The sequence below is a fragment of the Akebia trifoliata genome, chromosome 16 (assembly GCF_017979445.1).
Source record: "Akebia trifoliata isolate Shusen 1 chromosome 16, ASM1797944v1, whole genome shotgun sequence".
Lineage (NCBI taxonomy): Eukaryota > Viridiplantae > Streptophyta > Magnoliopsida > Ranunculales > Lardizabalaceae > Akebia > Akebia trifoliata.
Window position 1 is genome coordinate 10,915,564 of NC_141390.1, and position 21,206 is coordinate 10,936,769.

At 34.4% G+C, this 21,206-nt stretch overlaps 1 protein-coding gene across 1 annotated transcript; it reads right to left on the reverse strand.

Annotated features, from left to right (window-relative positions):
* Nucleotides 1-2,882: 2,882 nt before the first annotated feature.
* CSLC6 (Cellulose-synthase-like C6) lies at nt 2,883-16,769 on the reverse strand. Its single transcript, XM_086427620.1, has 5 exons — nt 15,867-16,769; nt 7,435-7,743; nt 4,868-5,158; nt 4,661-4,774; nt 2,883-3,959 (listed from the first exon to the last, which is right to left on the reverse strand). Exons 1-5 carry the CDS (start codon nt 16,578-16,580, stop codon nt 3,321-3,323), a joined length of 2,067 nt encoding a protein of 688 aa, XP_086283746.1. The 5' UTR covers nt 16,581-16,769; the 3' UTR covers nt 2,883-3,320.
* Between the last annotated feature and the right edge of the window lie 4,437 nt (nt 16,770-21,206).

Below are 21,206 nucleotides of genomic sequence, written 5' to 3' on the forward strand. Positions count from 1 at the left end.
TTCCTCATCTTCCCCTTTCTTAATAATATCTCTCCAATTTTATGATTTTTTCCTCTTTTACCACTTAACTTCCATTTTTTTAATAATATCTCTCCAACCTTTTATTTTTTATTTATTTTTTCATTTTTACATCCCTTAACCTTGAAGAGGATGTTCATGTCGTAGGCACTGACGAACTCTAGTTTTATATAAAATGGCCAAAATCCCTTTTATTATTGAAATTATCATATGCCACCGGATTCACCTACATGTAATTATCTCAAACTTCTATGGTTTAAACTATCAATCCTAATAGTTTGTTTGGTAAAGTTGTTGTTTCTGAAGCTAAAAGGGAGTTGTTGTTACTGAAGCTACTCGATGGATTGAGTATACTATTTGGTAACTTGTTTAAATATTTTGTTTGAATGTTGAACTATTTGGCAATTTATTATCTAAAATTTACTGAATGAATTAAAAAAAATATTTGTGTTAAAGTTAATTATATTATTTTCCATAAAATTTATATCTTAACATATACACATACATATATATATACATACATACATACGATCTCCTTCTCCTCTACCTTATCCAAGCAAACTTTTTATACTCCTAACTACCTAGGTTCAACCATTTATGAATCCCACTATTACAAAGCTTTCAAACACCTTCAAAATAACAATACAGCTGAACAAATTAAAATGTGACACTTCTTTGAAAGTTGTTTTTCTCTCTTCAAATTGTCCAACAAGATGATAAATGGATATTCAAAATACTATGCCTTGCATTTAAAAATGGGACTGAACCGATGGAGATTATTGTGACAATTATTCTTTGGGTGATTTAGACATGTCCCCCTATGTTTTGAAAATGATGACATGCATCCCTTAACCTCAGTCTCCTACACGGACTAAGGGCAAAGACTTGAACACCTACATCTTTAACCTCTAGTAAAAAATCTAGATTTTTCTTATAAAAATCAATCATTTTCGAGTTCTCCAACCTCCATGTTATATGTACTTAACTTAATCTCCAATTCATCAATCTCTACCTAGAACTACCCTTTACATAAAACCTTAGATTTTTCTACACAAAATCCCATCATTTTCAATTTTTCCATAACTCTTATTTGTTTTTTCTTTGTAAAAGGAGTCATCTTCAAGCTCTTCAATTTCTAGGGCGACTTTATTTTAGTCCATCATTTTCCACATTTCTTTCTTTGCAGAAAATCCTAATATATGATGAGGGTGTTCAAGTCTTTTCCCCAATCTATGTAGGAGACTGAGGACAAGGGATGCATGTCATCATTTTCAAAGGGGCGCCCTGTCTCTAATATTCAACAAAACATGGGGGGGACATATCTAAAGCACCCTTGAAAATGTGTGTGCGGTGCTTTAATTTGATCCTTATTAAACACAAAAAAATATAATAAAAAACAATTGCACATACAAAATAATTTAAAAAATTGAAGAAAATAAAAATGCTTTAAAAAAAATACAGAAAGAGAAAGAGAGCTGTTATTGGCACCTGAACTTCGAATTATTTATCCCTCGTGAACTAAAGATTAAAACACCTCTTCAAACATTACAAAGGTTTGGTTCAAATTATAATCCCTACCTGACAAAGCATTATAATACTATTTCAATCAATTTCAATTGTTGCTTACAATTATGATTAGGCCCATACAAAAACCTAGAACCCAAAAAAAAATAAAAAAGAAAAAATCTAGCAAAAATAAAATAAAAAATGAGAGAGCTTCTATTGGCAGCCCAACTTTTACTTATTCACTTATTTTCTTTATTTTTAATTGGGATGTAATAAGTTAAAGTTGGGGTGCCAATAGCAGTTCTTAAAAAACCCTACAAAAAGATGTTCTTGAAAAGTTTGGAAAAAATAAGAGACAAAAAAACCCGCCGAAAAAATGTTCTTGAAAGAAGAAAAAAAAAAAAGTGGGGGAACAAAACAGAAAACAGAAGGAAAAAAAAAAAAAGTTTTATTGTCAAACCAAGTTTTGCCAAGAGCTCCCCAAGTCATTTGAAATCACCGAAGTAGTACAGATCTTGGGGTGATTTTAGTAAAAGTTGGTGTAGCAATAGAATCTCTCAAAAAAACCAACCAAAAAATGTTCTTACAAAAATGTTTGGAAAAAATTGAAAAAAATAGATCCAAAAAGAAATAAAACAAGGCGTTCCTCTATTTTTATAAGAAAGAGAGAGATCATTGTTTTACAATACAAAAAAATGCAATGGAGGTTGCCGTCTAGCCAGCATTCGACCACGTGGTGAGAGCAGAAAAAATTTGGTTGATGTTGTCAACGAACAACATGAATCTTTGATGCATTAACACACCAAAGCAGCTTAGCGACAGCGTTCAAAAACAAACACAAACGGGTGGAGATTGTCCACCCTGTTAATAGAATTAAACTAAAAATAACCTTGCACCAGTCCACCTCCGCCACACATAGATCAATAAAGAACTGTCCACAAATCAATCCTGATAAATTTTGCCCTACTAAATCAAATTATGCAGCAAACTCCATTAGTGCTGGTGTAAGTGTGTTCTTTGGGCAATTAATTCCTCTTTCAACCTTAAACCCAATTTTTTTTATTATTTCTCCTAATGTATTTGTGAGCCCTAATCAACTTCAATTAAAAGAAGCTGTTGGCTATGGTACAGATTGTAAGCACAATCCATGAGACTAACACCACCACATAATACAACGGTACAATAGGGTCCACGAAATGATGAGGAACTTGAATATCTTCTTGAAAAAGAAAGATGAAAATGTCATAAAATGGAGCCACCTAAACAAGCTCTGTGAAGATAATCAAACTGATATTGAACAAATAAAAATATATCAATCTAAAATTCAACAACAAATATATTTTCTAATCCACTTCAAATGGTTCAATGAGAAATTTTTTTTGACAAATTTAATAATTTAATGATGCCTCATTCGACATGGGCAATCAGGTGTACAACACCAATACATGAAACAACAACCAGTCCAGCATAGAGATTCCATACTACCATGAGTTTTGATGGCTTCTTTACTATCTCCGATTTGTCCGACCAACAATAACAACATATTAATCATTTCTCGGGCAATCAATAAATAGAATGCGTATATGAGTTAACCAGGGAGCTTCAACAATGCGCCGAGAATCACAACAGAATGTATGAACATCTAAAGCAATGAATGATTTTGATTATTGGAATCTCGAAGTGGATGCTAAAATTGTGCTCAGCAAATGATATCATCCACGCTTCGATCTCCATGAAGCCTTTTGAACGAGCAACTTTGAGAAAAGCTTCCATTGTGGCAACAACAATTACGAGGTTCAACTCACCTGTTCTCCAATCAAATCAAGACCAACAACTAAGAAAGTAATCCCTTGAAACAGTAGAAAATAGAAGTGAATCCCTTGGGCAGACAACAAACTTCTAGCAGAGGCAGTTAACAGAATAAAGGCAAGAGCGAGTTCCTTCCTGTACAAACGGTTTTGCTTTCTTTTGCCCATTTTCTTCGTCATCTCTAATTTGTTGAGCTCGGCAAGGCCAGAATCTGAAGAGGACCTATGCAGACCTGTGCTTTCTACAAGAGGATCGGATTCTTTTTCGGCCAATGCAATCAAATCTGCCTCGGATGACCTTCCCAACTTTTTGGTGACAACCCATTCGTAGGAACTCCCGAATCTGAATAGTCCTGATATCATGGCATTGAATTTGGTGACAGACATGGTGTTCTCGAATAAAAGGTATGGAACGATGAATGGGAACGATCTTGGTGCCGGAAGGATATTCAAGATAGACATGATTCCAGGAACGTAACACACAACCCAAGCTGGTAAATGAGCTTCTGGAAGGAACATGGTCAAAGGGAGAATGATGCAGAAGAGAGTGAACGAATAGAAAGGAAGAATGAGTTTCCGTAAGAGGAAGAAAAGGAAAATCAAATTGGCCTTCTTTGGCAAACTTATCTGTAATGAGAAAAGGACGAAAAAAACAAGTTAAACAAAAATTAAAATTTTAACCAAGATTGTGTGAAACCATAAAACAATCTGAGTTCTGAAAGACCCATAATTTAGCCCAAGACATGTTGTAAGCAGTCATAATAGGATGTTTTGGCAAGGAAATTCAGAGAGTTATTAAATATTCTTTTTTTTTTTCCTCTCAGGATTTTATAGGAAAAACTCCAGAAAAAGGAAAACAGGAAATGCAGGCATGGTGGACAGTCTGGAATGACCATGTACAAACCATCTGTGGATGGATGTCTGCACCAGCAGTGCAGAAATCTTTTTTACAATAGGAATCATATCATTAACAGGAAAGACTAAATCTTTCCTAAATACAATAAAATCTCATGAATTTTATAAATGTCCTGTGATATTTCTCGATGTTTTGAGGAGAAAAAAAAAGTGGTTTTCTTCAAAGACATGCTTTCTTGGGTGAAACTGAAGTTTCTTATGCCCTGGAAGTCACAATATATCTTCCAAGATTTTCAAAAGAGAACTATTGCCACACCAACTTCTCTAACGCCACACCAAGATGTGTGCTAATTCTTTGGTGATTTACATTGAATTGGGGTGGCATTAGCAAAAATTGATGTGGCAATAGACAAAATTATAGTGTACTTATGATGATGATGCTACAATACCATAGTATAGGAAAAAGTCCTGACCTTTGAACGTAGAACATCAAAGAAGCACAATCGGAACAACTGCATTGGACCTGAATGCCAGCGATGTTGCTGTTTCTTGTATGCCTCATATGACTCAGGGAGCTCACAAAGACACTAAATAGAAAACAGAAAAAAAAAAAAAAAAAAATCAATAGAAATTTGAGAACAAATCGAGGAAATGTAACTGAGCTATATTGAAAAACTAACCTTCACGTCATTAAGATATATGAACTTCCATCCACCAAGGTGAGCACGAACAGCAATATCCATGTCCTCAACAGTGGTTCTTTCCAACCAACCACCAGATTTCTCAAGAGCTTTGATCCTCCATACACCCGCGGTTCCATTGAAACCAAAGAAATTGATGAATACACCATTCACCTGTTGTTCAACCTCAAAGTGAAAGGATAAATTTATGTTCTGCAACCTTGTTAGAAGGTTCTCGTCCTTGTTAACGAAAGCCCACCTAGTCTGGACCAATGCTAGATCATCATTTCCCTAAAAGAATAAAGAACAATAAACAGTCAGGAAGAAATAATAAAGACCACTTGATCTCCAAATTTTTGCCTTCTCCACCTTTCAGCTTTCTCTTAATGAATTCTCAGTCATTGTCGTCATCAATTTTTGTTTTGTTTTGGATAAGTTAAAATTTCATTGAATAATAGATAACAAGGTCGGCTCAGATGACCAACCAAGCGCAATCAAGGACAACGGAACTAATCTCCTTCTATAAAACGCCACCCCTTCCCAATCATCCTCATTTTTTTGTAGTCATCATGATAATCTTCATTGAAACTTTATCCCAAAAATTTGGAGTCAGCTGAATGAATCTTATTCCTCCATTTAATCATCAGTCACAGATCAATATGACAGCCTTATCCCCTATATATATATGAAGTAGAGCAATGCAACCACGATATCATCTAATAGATCCAAAATGTTCAATAGATGGCACATTTTATGGATGGACCATAGCCAAAAAAAAGCAAACCAACAGGATATAAATAAGTGGCCTGATGGATGAACTTCCTTTAGGAACTTTAAAAGTCAAATCTTTTGTCTGTCCACATTTTAGTAACAGGTCAGAGGTTTAAAAACCTTCCATCAGCAATTTTTGAATTATGCCCAGTCCAACACTGAGCGAACTAATTGCTATATATATACTAGACCTTGCCCGTGCCCATCGGCATGGGCATCGTCTTTGGGTTCAAGGGGTAGAAAGGAAAGACAACTAAGTTAAGATGGGTGTTATTGGAAATAGGAGGGAAAGGCAGGGGGGGGGGGGGGTGGAGAAGAGGAAAGACAATAAAGTTAGAAGAGTATTATTGGAAAAGGGGAAGAAGAGGAAAGACAACATATAAAGTTGAAGGGTATTATTGGAAAGAGGGGGTAGAAGAAGAAAGGTAATAAAGTTGGAGGGATATTCTTGGAAAGGAGAAAAAGAGAAAAAGGAATAAAGTTGAAAGCTATCTTTGAGATTAAATCCCGGCCCCTTTATGGGGAGGACAACAATCCTGTTTTATTATATAGAAATACTAGAGGTTGCCCGTGCCTATGGCACGAGCATCCTTTTTGGGATAAGGGGGTAAAAGAGTAAAGATAATAAAGTTGAGAGGGTATTATTGTAAAAAGAGAGGAGAGGAAACACAATAAAGTTGGAGGGGTATTATTGGAAAGAGGGAAAAAGGCAATAAAGTTATGGTATTCTGGGAAAGGGTAATAAGAGAAAAGATAACAAATATAAAAGCTGTCCTCGAGATACGTTCTTTATGGGGGTATAAAGATTGAGACGAAGGAGTTGTGTTTTATTTTTTATATATATATGATGTCACATGACATCAACCTGAAGGTCTAAATGCAAGATCAGCCCTACTATTATTAGCTAGACACCGCCATTCACGACACCTGAATGATCCAAACCATAAGATGAATAACATTTTTCCCAATCGAAAAGCTAGTATCTTGTCCAAGCAGTGTAATTCTGGGTTGATGAAGATAGGTGCACATTTTCCAGTTGATTTTTGGAGCCTATTCAAATGGTGGCCTAACCTCGGGCTATGCAGACTGATTACTGTGTCATGCCACAAAGTGATATCCTTGTCAAAACAGAGTACATCACAATGGAGTACAAGTGAAGATGGCCCAAGTGATGGTTAGGCCATTAGTGTGGTATCTTGATGACTAAGTCATGACTATATTCTCCATGAATCAAATCTTGTTGGCCACCACATGTACATGCATAAATAGAAATATCATATAGGGTCAGGTTCAAGAGTCAATAACATAGCCAATGAAATAGCCAACATGTTTTGTCCTATATGGGCTAGAAGTTTTGGAATTGGCTGATTTTTTGTGAGGATAATCTCTATGGCGAGGAGATCATCCTCACAAAATATCAGCTCATTCCAAAACTTCTAACCCCATCAAAAGTGGTTTACAAATTAACGGTAAAAATTGACAGTCCACGATTCTTCAACTTGTATACTGGGGTTAGTAGTTTCAAAATGGGCTGATTTCCTTGCCATAGAGATCATCCTCACAAAAAATCAGCCCATTCTGAAACTTATAGTCCATACAGAACAAAACACGTTGGCTACATTATTGATTATTGAACCCGACCCTAAATCCATTAATATATAATGAAGAGGTCCACAGCCAGTTAATTAATTTAAAACTCTAATTCCTTGTGTTGCTAACTAATTCCTCAAAGTGAAAGCCAGTGCCAGTGGTACTAGTAGAACAATCTGAAGATAGAGAAAAGAATATAATTGCACCTTGAAATGGGGAACAGTTTTCTTCAAGAAATCTGGCCCAGGTTGAAAATCAGCATCAAAGATTGCCACAAACTCATAGTCCTTTATATAGTCACAGCTCATGGCAGATTTGAGATTCCCTGCCTTGTAGCCTGTGCGAATAAGCCGATGTCTATACAATATGCGGACACCCTTCTGTTGCCACTTCTGTACTTCACTCTTGATAAGTAGTTGCACATCCAAATCATTGGAATCATCTAAAACTTGTACGAGCATTCTCTCCTTTGGCCAGTCCTGGATGCACACTGCTGCAATTGATTGCTGGTAAACCTGTGTAGCAACTCTTATATGTGATTTTTATGAAGAGAACATTCAAAGAACCAAAAAAAGAAAGCTATTGACAGGAACCCACTGCGTTCCTGGGAAATCCATATTCGGGCATGAGTTATTTTTTAAAGAAAAAGTTATTGCAAGTGTTAAAACACTATGCTTGCACACTCTTAACCGCTCCATTGAAAAATAGAAAATATGGAGGATATCCAAAGAATCTGCACCAACCTTCAAAATTACTTAGGTGTTTTGTTACTGTTTGAGAAAGATTGCACATCATAATCCAAAAAAGTACAAAACTAGATAAGATCATAGGATATATTCAATCTGACGAACCATGTGATACGACAATGTTTGTAACGTGATGATCAAATCACCAAAATAAAATACAAGAGTGAAGAAGATGACAGATTGATCTGATCTGAGACATATCGAACCTCCTGATCAATTCAAGATGGTCAATCTCCTAAACCCAAAAGGATTTTGATTAATTTTCTCATTGATCTCCAAATCATAATACAAGGAGTATTTATAGATAAAAAAAATAAAAACTGTAAATCTAACTAACCTGAATTTATTCTAAATTCATCCTAATCCAAATATGATTTTATTCTAAATTCACCCTAATCCAAATCTAATAAAATCCCCAATCTAAATCCTAATCCTAACTAATTTGCTACCGTGTAGCATGCTCTTGAAGTTGATGATTTCCTCACAAACAATATCTTCAAAATAGTTGACTTGATCACATACACTTCAAATAAAAACACGAAAGCGATTGCTTCTTGTTCTTCAAAATTATCGATTACATAAATTTTGCCTTTGTTCATATCAGATCTGTCTTGTCTTTTGTCTTCAATATGTTCAATGAGGTTGGGATCTTTTTTCTGCTCCCGTGACGATGATTCTAAGGAATGATCTTTAGACCAATCCTTCAATACTTGACTCTGACCCTCCATGATATGATCCTCTTCAATTGCACCTGAATATAGATCTATAAGATGATCCATCGCGAGACAAATGATTTGATTTTTGTGGATCATTTCTTCGATTAGGTGGCCAGCTTGTTTCAAGTCATCACACAATGACTCCAAATATTTCAGTTCACGTTGCATTTGACTCCATGATCTTCATAAAGTTGTAATTCTTTTTTCTCTCTTTTTTTTTTTTTCAAAAAATGAGGGTTGGTCAAGAACTCAAAGGCCTATGAGGGTTCAGGGCTGTTTGGCTTTAAGGTTAAGATATATGTAACACGAGGTCTTATACAAGTGCCAACTAGTTTAGTTGGTGAAGTCTTTGGGTGATGATACTAGAGACCTGGGTTCAAATCTCGCTAGCACTGAGTTATTGAACTCATTAAAAATAGGCTTACCAATCAAAATTAAAAAAAACAAGGCCTTATATTCATCTTGTGTTGGAGTGGGCCAATGGGCTTTTGGGTTGCCAAAGAATGGATTTGGAATTGTCAAATGCGATCGCATGTGTGATTTCCAAAATTGAAATCGCATATGCCACCCTCGCATATATGAGATTATGTTGTCAGGAAAGTATGTGATGGCATATTGTCCAACGGTTAGAAATATGACCCATTGGACACTTTTTTTTTGTTTTTTTGCTTTAAACCACATTTTTTCCAATAAATACCCTCCATACTTCTTCTACAACATACTCTCTTGTCTCTACTAACTTCTTTAAGCTCAAAATCTCTTTCTTTCTTTTTAAATCTCTCACTAACTAACCACTATCATTCACTCTCAACTTACTATCACTCACTCTCAATTCTCAAGACTTGAAAACAAAGAAAAATATCTCTAGTTCTCTACTCAAGTCAAGATTCAAGAATCAAGTTCAAGTGAAGTCATCTCATCAACTCATCATTCATAAAAATTTGAAGATCATCAAGATTTAAGTTCAAGTGTTCAACTTCAAGCTTCAAGAATCAAGAAGATTCAAGTCAAGAACTCAAGAATCAAGATTGATCGAGCATTCAAGCATCACTAAAATTCAACTATCATTCTAATTGCTAAACCTTCAAGGCTTCAACTATCATAATATTTTTTCTCTTCTACTAATACTACTCAAGTTGAGGTTGAAGTATTTATAATTTATATACTTTTTTACTTTAATAGTTATTACGTATAATTATCAGTTAATAATTCTTATTTGTTATCTATTTTTGTAGTTGTTTTTTATTTTACTTGTTAGAAACTTAGAGATTAGTATGTCGTCCTCGTCGGCCAATTCATCCTTAAGGCCTGAATGAAATGATCCCCGTTGGAAATATGGTCATTACCATAATCCAAATGAAAATAATCTACTAGTATGTGAGTTGTGGGTATATTAGTAAAGGTTGCATTGCACACCATAAACAACATTTAGTAAATCTAGAAAAGAACACATGCCGGGATCAAAAGCTAGGGCATGTGAAAAAGTTGCTACCAAAATCCAAAAAGAACTAATGGAGTATATGGACAAGGTCTCAAACCAGAAACAAGATGAGGCCATAAATTTAGAAAGTTATATAGAAGGTGGTGGTCGAGAAGATGATGATGATGATATCATTGTTTACGATACCCCTCCTACCTCGATGGGGCGTTGTAGACCACTGGTTCCACCACCACTATCTCAAAGAGCTTCTAAAAGAGCTTGTGCCCATGGTCCATTGGATAAGTGGTGTAGACTACATCCTGAAGATGTGGTTGACCAAAGAGGGAAAGGTAAAGGTCAATACTAAACCACCATTGAACATAGCACGAAATATAGGAAAACCATTCAATATATAATCAAATGGTTGTATTAAGCTGGAATTATATTTAGCACTGTCAAATTAAAAAGCTTCAAAGTAATGGTGGAGGCAATAGGTCAATTTGGAGTTGGCCTCAAGCCACCTTCTTATCATGAAATAAGAGTCATGTCTTAAAAAAGAAGTAGAATTCATCTTGGGGTTAATCAACGGATATTGAGAATCATGAAAAATCTATAGGTGTACTCTGATAGCTGATGGATGGACCGCTAAAACCGGTTGGTCAATAATTAACTTTTTAGTTAATTATCCGATTAGAACAATTCCTCAAGTCCATATATGCATCAACTCATTCTCACATGGCTGAGTATCTTTTTCAATTGTTAGATAAAACAATTGAGGAAATTGGTGAGGGCAACGTTGTCCAAGTTGTAACGAACAACGCACCTGCATATGTGGTGGCAGGCCGCTTTTTAATGGATAAACACCCTCGTTTGTATTGATCTCCATGTACAACACATTGTATAGACCTAACTTTGGAAGACATAGGTAACTTGCATATCAACACCATTGTTAAAGTTAGGAAGGTTATTATTTTTACGTACAAGCATGCCTTGTTACTACAAGGAATGAGAGCACATATAGGTGGAAACCTAATTAGGCCTGCAATCACTCGATTTGCAATGGCCTTCTTGACACTACAAAGCCTACAGAGGAGAAAGGTTGAACTTAGAACCTTCGTAGTGTCGGTCGAATGGAACAATGGGCCTTGGTCAAAGAAGACCAATGGAAAATTAGTTGCCCAAACTATCCTATCCCAGGCTTTTTGTATAGGTGTAACAAAGGCCCTAAATAATGCCATGCCATTAGTTTCTATTCTTCGGTTAGTAGATGGTAATGAGAAGCCCTCTATGAACTACATTTACGATACAATGGAAAAAGCTATTGAAAAGATTAAGGAAGTATACCAATATCATGAAAGAAATTATAAAAGTGTTATTGATATTATTTATAAGAGATGGGATAGCCAAGTGAAATCTGCATTATATCCGGCAGCTTACATCCTTAATCCAACCATATACTTCCAATCTGTTAATCAAAATGAGGCGGGTTCAATGCATATGGTTGGATTTCTTGATGTGTTGGAAAGCATGGTCCCTAATCAGGTAGAACAAGATACAATATCGACACAGTTTAATCGTTACAAGAATTGCAAAGGGATCTTTGGAACATATATAGTCAAAAGGCATAGAACAACGAAAATTCCAAGTAAAAAAATTAATATTTAGATTTAGATTTTAGTTATTTAACTTATTTAATTATTTTTCATCTAATCACTACTCTAATTATATTGTATACTACAGCTGATTGGTGGTCGACACATGGAGTTGATCATGTTATGAAGGATCCATGTTTAAAGAGGTTGGTCATACAGATCCTTGGCCTAACATGTTCTGCATTGGGCTGCGAATGCAATTGGAGCACCTTTGAGATGATAAAAACTAAGAATTAAACTAAGTAAAACACTTCAATTTTTCTTCATACTTTAATTCTTGCAATGATATAAATATATATATATATATATATATATATATATATATATATATATATATATATTATTTTGTATTGAACAGATCCACACTAAAAAGAGAAATAGGTTAGAACAAAAGAAGTTGAATGACTTGGTGTTCATACAATACAACTAAAAATTGCACGAGCGATTAAAATTGAGGAAAGAGAATCCCGACTTCTATGATCTCATCTTTATTGACGATCTTAGCATAGATCACCCGTGGATCACAGATGCACGGGATAAGCCCGTGTTCGAAGGAGAGGATTTAACTTGGGCCCAAGTTGAGCAAGCAACTTTTGCACCGGCACCTGGAGAAAGCTCAAGCCAAAGAAGAAAAAGCATTGGTTGACGCTCAAGGAACTTAGAAGACGAAGTCAAAGTCGAAGATAAGATACAAGAAGAAAATGATGATGAAAATGAAATAATACAAAGTCAAGGAGATGAAGAATTGGTGAGATTAGAAGACAAGGAGACTGGGGAGGATGACGTGCATGTGGGGGACAGTGATGACTCTGATGATGACGGGAATGGAAGCGATGACGATCTTAGTGGAGATGTTTCACAATGGATTATGGATGCTTGTGTAACGCCCCAGGCCCACAATAGTACAATATTGTCTGCTTTGGGCCGAAGCCTACACGCTTTTAAAACACATTGTACTATGTAGGGTCTGGTTTGTCCTTATAAACCAAAATCTAAATGTTCTCCTGTCCAATGTGGGACTAATCGCACTCCTCTCTGCCATCCCACATTGCCACATGACGACTCCACTTCGACCCTTTAGTCTCCACAACCCTTTTCACATCCAACCAATGGCGCATCGGAGAGGCCGTGACAGTTTGTGTGTAGACTAGAGTATCAAACTAACTATTAGAGTTATTACTTAGACATTTAAATGACTATTTCATGTATTTGTATGACTATTTGGCTATTTGACTTGTTGTTTTTTTGATAATTGACTGTTTTTAGTCTTTTACTTGCACGTTTTGGTGTATGAACTATGATTTATGAATGAAAATATGGAATTTGTGCATTGCTTAGTTACTAAGTATTTTTCTGGAGTTTTTTTTTTTTCTGAATTTTTAATTTTTTCTGCATTGTTTTTTCAAAAACTTTTTTTTGCTGAATATGTTACTCAAATGCGATGTGCGAACAGCCTATGTTGGTCGCATATGCCATTTGACAACATTGGACTTAGACTTATATGTGGGTTGGGTATGGATTATAGATAGATGGATGTGAGCGTTGTAAAAATAGGTGAGTTGATTTTACGTTGGTGGACTGGTGGTCTTAGGCTAGATGAACTTGAGCGGTTTAATGAGTTGAGTCTTAATAAATTGGTTGTATTCACTAAGAACGAGGTAGATTGCTTAAAAGGTTACAGGCTTACAACATGCTAGCAGGCTAGGGCCCATGCCGGCTCTTCTTTCATACTCCAAAATTGTGTTCAACTTTCATCAAACTCATCGCCGCTTGATCATTGAGAGAAGATGGACAATAAACCATAAAGATATAGGGATGACTTTGAAGCGACACATGTGAGGAGGGAAGATGCTCGAGGAAATAGAAGGATTAAACACACTATTGAAGGATCACCCTCCCCTCTCGAGACATTGTGAGGAGTGAAGACCACTAAAGGATTTGAGGTGTTGAGGGAGATATCTCAAGAGAGTCATTGGATTTCTAGTTAGTATGGTTAGCTCGTAAAGAAATATCTTATTAGTCTTACCTCTTACCACATCTAAATAATAAAGAGTTAAACAACGCCAAATCTCTAATGACAATCCAATAAGAAAACACCACAAAATTGATCTGTTGAAAGAATTCACCAATAAAATCTTCTCTTCTTAGGCATTGGGAATAAACCATATAAATGAACTCACTACACTAAATATGCACCCAACGTAATGGGGAACGCAACTAAAGATGAGAATTACTACAATTTTATTTCACCAGTGGCGAAATCTTCCTAGTCGAGGAGAATTGATGAGGACATTAAATCTTGAAGAGTAGATTTTAGTTTTTATTTAGATTTCTATTTTAGGACTTTATTTTTATGTTTTTGGGACTTCTTTTCATATTTTATTGGCCTATGGTCTTAGTATAATATTTAGGGGCAATTTGGTAACTTTAGAATGAGTCTTATTTAAATTTATTAGGGTGGAAAATCTAAGAAAGAAAGTTACGAAAATTAGGTATTTTAGTTTTATTAGGACTCTTAGTTGATTTTCCTTAGTTATAGATTGTATTATGGTTTATTTATAAATAATAAATGGAATAAACAAGATTTTTCTGTTTTCTTTTTAATGTTGGTGCATTCAACATGGTTGATGCCATAGTAATCCATCTTTTCTATTTTTTTATGCATTATTATTCGTGAGAGATTAAGAAACATTTAACCATTTCAAGAACCCAGTCCATAAATTTCGTTTTCTTGATTTTTTTTAAAAGAAATCTTGAATTCTTGAATCTTGATTTCTTGAAGTCTTGGATTCTTGATTCTTGAAATCCCTTTCTTGATTCTTGATTCTTGAAACCTACAAACCTCAACCCTTAATCTGTTCCTTACCCTACAAACCTTTAACCATTTTCATTGGGATTGTGGTCATACTTGTACAAAATCATAATTAAATTACCCTATCCTACCCAAATCCTTACCCAATCCCCAACCAGATTTTCCTAAATGCCCTATTTTTCCAAAATCAAATTCCATTTTCTCATCTCCCCTCATCGTCCTGCATCACAAAACCTAAGAGACGTCTCACATATTATGTCATATAAAAGAAATCAACACCAAAAGCAGCCCTATGAATAGCAATAATTAAAGAAATAAGAAATAAGTTGAAAATAAATAGTAGGGGAAAAAAGTGAAGAAAATCATCTTTGACCAAATAAAGAAAGATTATCTTAGAAAAGTAAATTATCCGTTGCTACATGCAATATCATTCACATGGATATAAAATTCTGGAAAAAATAGCTTCAGTTTATTATGAATTTATTCTCTATCAAATGTTCTGCAACACTTCCATCAACAAACAAACCTAAAACTCTATGATCCTAGTTGAATTAATAGTGATTTTTTGTAATTTCGTATTTCTGCAGTTCAAAATCATTATCAGATATATATATATATACCTCTGTCCCAACTAATTTGGCCAGGCAACACCAATCTAGTTGTTCCATTTAATTCTGTCAAGGGCCATATATTTCATCAAAATGCATGTCCTCAAATTTGTAATGAAAACAAGGTTTATATGCAACTTCAAAACTTCTAGTGGAAGAATGAAAAATTGCTTACTGATTTTAATGATCACCTGGGGATAGTTTGAGACATTTGGTGCAATGACATTGAATTAAGAGATGCAATTTGTATAATTTGGTTGGTGTTGTGAAGAAACAAAGATGTGGCACATCTAGTTAATTATGTAAATAATTTATCATAAAAGATGAAAATGAGCTCACCCAACAGCCCAAATAACATTTCTCAGAACCAATAACAATGGTTCATGCTATCACAGGTTGATTGCCATATACAAACACACACCATAAGACATGCACACTCTTCTCCTTTATGAACATGTGTTCATGTACGTCTACTATGTGCAACCTTAAAGAAGAGATACTTATATAACAAACTTAAAGAGAGCACAAGTGTTATGAAAGATCTACATTACAAATCACAAGTTTGTCAAACAATTTACAGAAATAACTAGAACATTGCCTTCAAAATAGAAATAAATAAATAAATAAAGGACAACTAGAGATCTGAAATCTAGTACGAGGGATTCGAGACCTACATGTTCTTACCTCCCTCTCATTGCACATTGGGATCTGAATCAGAACCATTGGGTACTCCTCAAAATAACCATTTTCAACATCTCTGCCCAATTCAACCAAAGGAATAGGCTTCAATCTGCGAAATTTAATCCAGAAACATCCGAGAATCAAAATGATCCGATCCACCGATTGGATCAAGAACAGAACAATACACACATTGGTCATAGCTTGCAATGGTGGTGCCAAATAATTTGCCCTAATGGAAAGCCAATTCGCATAAACCAGTTCAACCAAACCCATAACCTCAACCGAAGACATCGAAGGAGGACTAAAATGCCATCCTTTAAAGTAAGCAACAAGTTCGAATAACAACAACAGAACGACGAGAATCAGGAACAATTTAATAAGCCGATAAAGCCGAGATTCAGAATTTGTCGAAGCCGAAGAAGAAGAAGAAGAAGAGATTCTTCGATTGGCGGTACGAATGAGAGAAAGTAAGCCATTTGTGAACCAAGCGAAACAATTGGAAGCTTGTTGGAGTTTGAGAAGACAAACCCAAGAGAGCTGACGAGCATTACGACTTCGCTCTTTCTCATCCGTTCGATTATCTCCTAAGCTGGTGTGACTTCTGATCTCGACCGTAGACCAGTTAGGGTTCTCAGATTTATCTAACAATAATCCATGGTTCTTCTCTCTTTCCTTGTTCCACCATTCTTGAAACTCGTAATTTGGTGGTGGAGACATCAAATCTAAGCTCTAAGCTCTTTAGATCTCTTTTGAGTCTCTCTCTATATGTTTCTTTAGTGAACAAGTTTTCAGGTTGTCTCTTGAAATGGAGTTTTGAAGAGAGGTTGGAACCTGGGGAATAATTGATGGGTGGATTTGGGTAATCGCTAAATTTAGCTGAGATTACCAAATTTAGCAGAAGTTCGCATACGCTGCATATTTTTTCTTCCTTTGTAAAATTGTAACTCGGTAGATGGTGTGTGTCAATCATGGTGGTACGTGGCAATATATATGGTAAATCTGCTAATTCACCCTTTGTTTGATGTTTGAGATAAAATCTTATGTATTTTCAAACTGATGACATACAAACCCTTGACATCAGTCTTCTTTGAAGGATTAATAAAATGACTTAAATAGCTTCCTCTTTTTATCTATAGTTAAAATTCTTAATTTTTCTTTCCAAAATTAAACATCTTAATGCTCAAGCCAGTTGGCCACCCCCTCAATAATTTTGAGTGTTTTAGATACCCTTACATTTCGGTGATTATTTGAGATATTCCAATGTTTTCAATCCCCCCTCCTTTTCCCTTCCACTCAACTTTTTATTGGACCCACTTTTTTTTATTACTATTTTAGATATTCGTTTTATGCTTTGGTGAATATTTGACATCCCCACTTTGATCTTTTTAAACACCCCCCTCCCCCCCTTCAATTTTTTTTTGGGTGATTTAGACACTCTTTTATCAAATTGGTAAATATTTGAGATACTCTAGTGTCTTCAAAGTAATGACATGTCCTCACTAAAAATTAGTCTTCTTTTCTAGATTTACGAAAAAAATAACTAAAGTACTCTCATTTTTAATTTGAATCTAAAAATCTTTTATTTTTTTTTCTAAAAACAAACATCGTCAAGCTCAACCTTTATCGTAAATTAATTTTAATTTATATGTAACTTCATCTCTCCAATCCATTGTGTTGAACATCATCTTGATCTCTTCAATTTTTTTTGGGTGATTTAGACACTCTTTTATCAAATTGGTAAATATTTGAGATACTCTAGTGTCTTCAAAGTAATGACATGTCCTCACTAAAAATTAGTCTTCTTTTCTAGATTTACGAAAAAAATAACTAAAGTACTCTCATTTTAATTTGAATCTAAAAATCTTTTATTTTTCTTTCTAAAAACAAACATCGTCAAGCTCAACCTTTATCGTAAATTAATTTTAATTTATATGTAACTTCATCTCTCCAATCCATCGTGTTGAACATCATCTTGATCTCTTCAATTTTTTTTGGGTGATTTAGACACTCTTTTATCAAATTGGTAAATATTTGAGATACTCTAGTGTCTTCAAAGTAATGACATGTCCTCACTAAAAATTAGTCTTCTTTTCTAGATTTACGAAAAAAATAACTAAAGTACTCTCATTTTTAATTTGAATCTAAAAATCTTTTATTTTTCTTTCTAAAAACAAACATCGTCAAGCTCAACCTTTATCGTAAATTAATTTTAATTTATATGTAACTTCATCTCTCCAATCCATTGTGTTGAACATCATCTTGATCTCTTCAATTTTTTTGGGTGATTTAGACACTCTTTTATCAAATTGGTAAATATTTGAGATACTCTAGTGTCTTCAAAGTAATGACATGTCCTCACTAAAAATTAGTCTTCTTTTCTAGATTTACGAAAAAAATAACTAAAGTACTCTCATTTTTAATTTGAATCTAAAAATCTTTTATTTTTCTTTCTAAAAACAAACATCGTCAAGCTCAACCTTTATCGTAAATTAATTTTAATTTATATGTAACTTCATCTCTCCAATCCATCGTGTTGAACATCATCTTGATCTCTTCAATTTTTTTGGGTGATTTAGACACTCTTTTATCAAATTGGTAAATATTGAGATACTCTAGTGTCTTCAAAGTAATGACATGCCCTCACTAAAAATTAGTCTTCTTTTCTAGATTTACGAAAAAAATAACTAAAGTACTCTCATTTTTAATTTGAATCTAAAAATCTTTTATTTTTCTTTCTAAAAACAAACATCGTCAAGCTCAACCTTTATCGTAAATTAATTTTAATTTATATGTAACTTCATCTCTCCAATCCATCGTGTTGAACATCATCTTGATCTCTTCAATTTTTTTTTGGGTGATTTAGACACTCTTTTATCAAATTGGTAAATATTTGAGATACTCTAGTGTCTTCAAAGTAATGACATGTCCTCACTAAAAATTAGTCTTCTTTTCTAGATTTACGAAAAAAATAACTAAAGTACTCTCATTTTTAATTTGAATCTAAAAATCTTTTATTTTTCTTTCTAAAAACAAACATCGTCAAGCTCAACCTTTATCGTAAATTAATTTTAATTTATATGTAACTTCATCTCTCCAATCCATTGTGTTGAACATCATCTTGATCTCTTCAATTTTTTTTGGGTGATTTAGACACTCTTTTATCAAATTGGTAAATATTTGAGATACTCTAGTGTCTTCAAAGTAATGACATGTCCTCACTAAAAATTAGTCTTCTTTTCTAGATTTACGAAAAAAATAACTAAAGTACTCTCATTTTTAATTTGAATATAAAAATCTTTTATTTTTCTTTCTAAAAACAAACATCGTCAAACTCAACCTTTATCGTAAATTAATTTTAATTTATATGTAACTTCATCTCGCCAATCCATCGTGTTGAACATCATCTTGATCCCTTATAGATAACTTTAGAATTTTCTATTATATTTAATCAACTTTCTACTTCAAAATGTCTATCTCATGTTTAAGATTTGAAGATTAAAGTAAATTAAATATATTAGGATAAAAAAAAAAGTTTACCCTAGAACTTGAAAATAACTGATTTTAGGAAAAGAGATCAAAGGTTTTTTAGTTTCAAGTTTAAGAGAAGGGTGTAATAGTCTATTGGAGAATACCAATCTAATCCAAAATATCAATATTTTTTAATCAGTTCTACTCAAGAGCCTTTCAAATTCAATCTCACATGCATCTCGAGAAACAATTTCAACTTTATTATTTTTCTCTTTTCCCTTTTTCCAAGAATACATGTAGATGCAATTTCTCGCACTACCTCGTAATATGCACTCCTACCTTGATTTTGATGGTCTTGTGCTATGGAGGGTGCTTGCAATACAACCTCTCCGACGATCTAGTCAAAAAAATAAATAATAAAATGCGCAGAGTTTCTCCTATTCCACCCCCCCCCCCAAAACATCATACCTTTTGTGTGTTGCTCCTCTCTTATTTATATAGATTTCTCCATGACCTTTTGGGCTTCTTTCGATATTATTTTCCCTAAAATTTGGTATATTAGTTGGAATGTATTTCCTTCTTTTATAGGTCTAAATTCACAAAACTTATATTTAATAACGACTTCCTTAAATCTAAAAGAATCCCTAGTTTTTCGTCCCAGTAATCTCGTATATTTTGAGATTCAATTTTAGATTCATCTCCCTAATTCCATGTTCTGGCCCATAACTTATCTTATTTAAATCTCTCGGACCCATCAGATTCTCTTGGACTCATCAGATTCTTTGAACTTGGATACTTGGGTGTCTTTCTATATCCCTGAGATTCGATTTGTATTCATGTCACGTGTCGTGATCTCAAGATCCTAACCTAACCCAAGCCAATGCAATCCAACTCTAGCCCAAATCGTCAAATTAAAAGCCCAAACCTAAAATCCACACTCTTACTCATATCCATAACCATGATCAACACTAATCAAAGTCCATGCAATCCTTGATCATCAAGGTGGACACTTGTCACCCCTACCCTTCACCTCTCAAATTCTTTTAACCAGCCCCATCATCACCCTCAAAAAAGTAAACCAACTCACACCTATGTCATAACGTACCCCCATCACTCCATCAAAAACAACTCAACCCACACCCCTTCTCCTTAATCTAACACACACACTTATACCTTTGGGACACTTGTCACCACTTTGTCTACCCTCCTGAAACCTAACCACCTAGTCCCTTACATAAGTCATTCTTTTAACCAAACACCACACCCCTTTACCCCACCTAACACTCAACTCATACGGGTTAAAGAATCCAACCTATTTGGGTCAAGAGTAACCAATTCTCATTACCTTACACAAATACTCCTATCCAATCTCCAAATAACATCCCTCTCGTACCTACATCTCATGTCATTACCTTCTAACATTTCCCTTTGACATTTTTAACCCTAAAAGCAACCTAAAAATTCTATAAATACCCCCATTTGCCTCTCAAAAAAGATTCTTGTTCTCAAGTCCTAAAAGACTTAAAATTCTCAACTCTTCTCTGCTCAACTCTCTTTCTCTCTCACTACAACTTCTCATATAAAAAAAAAAACTCCTAAATTCTACTAAAGACTTAAGAAAAAAAAATAAAAGAAGAAGAAGAAATAAGGAAGGAAGGAAAGAAGTTAAGACCTCAAGGTGGGTTAGAAAAAGCATAGTCTCCCCTTTCTGTTTTCCTTTTCTACCTCCCCTTTCACTTTTTTTAATTTATTTTTAGAAAGCCTATAAGATGTAATGCTCACCCTCTCTACCTTCGATAGATTGAACTTCGATTAGATTTAAGTGTAGGGGTTATAACCACCTTAAAAAAAGTCATTTTAAATCCTTAAATACCA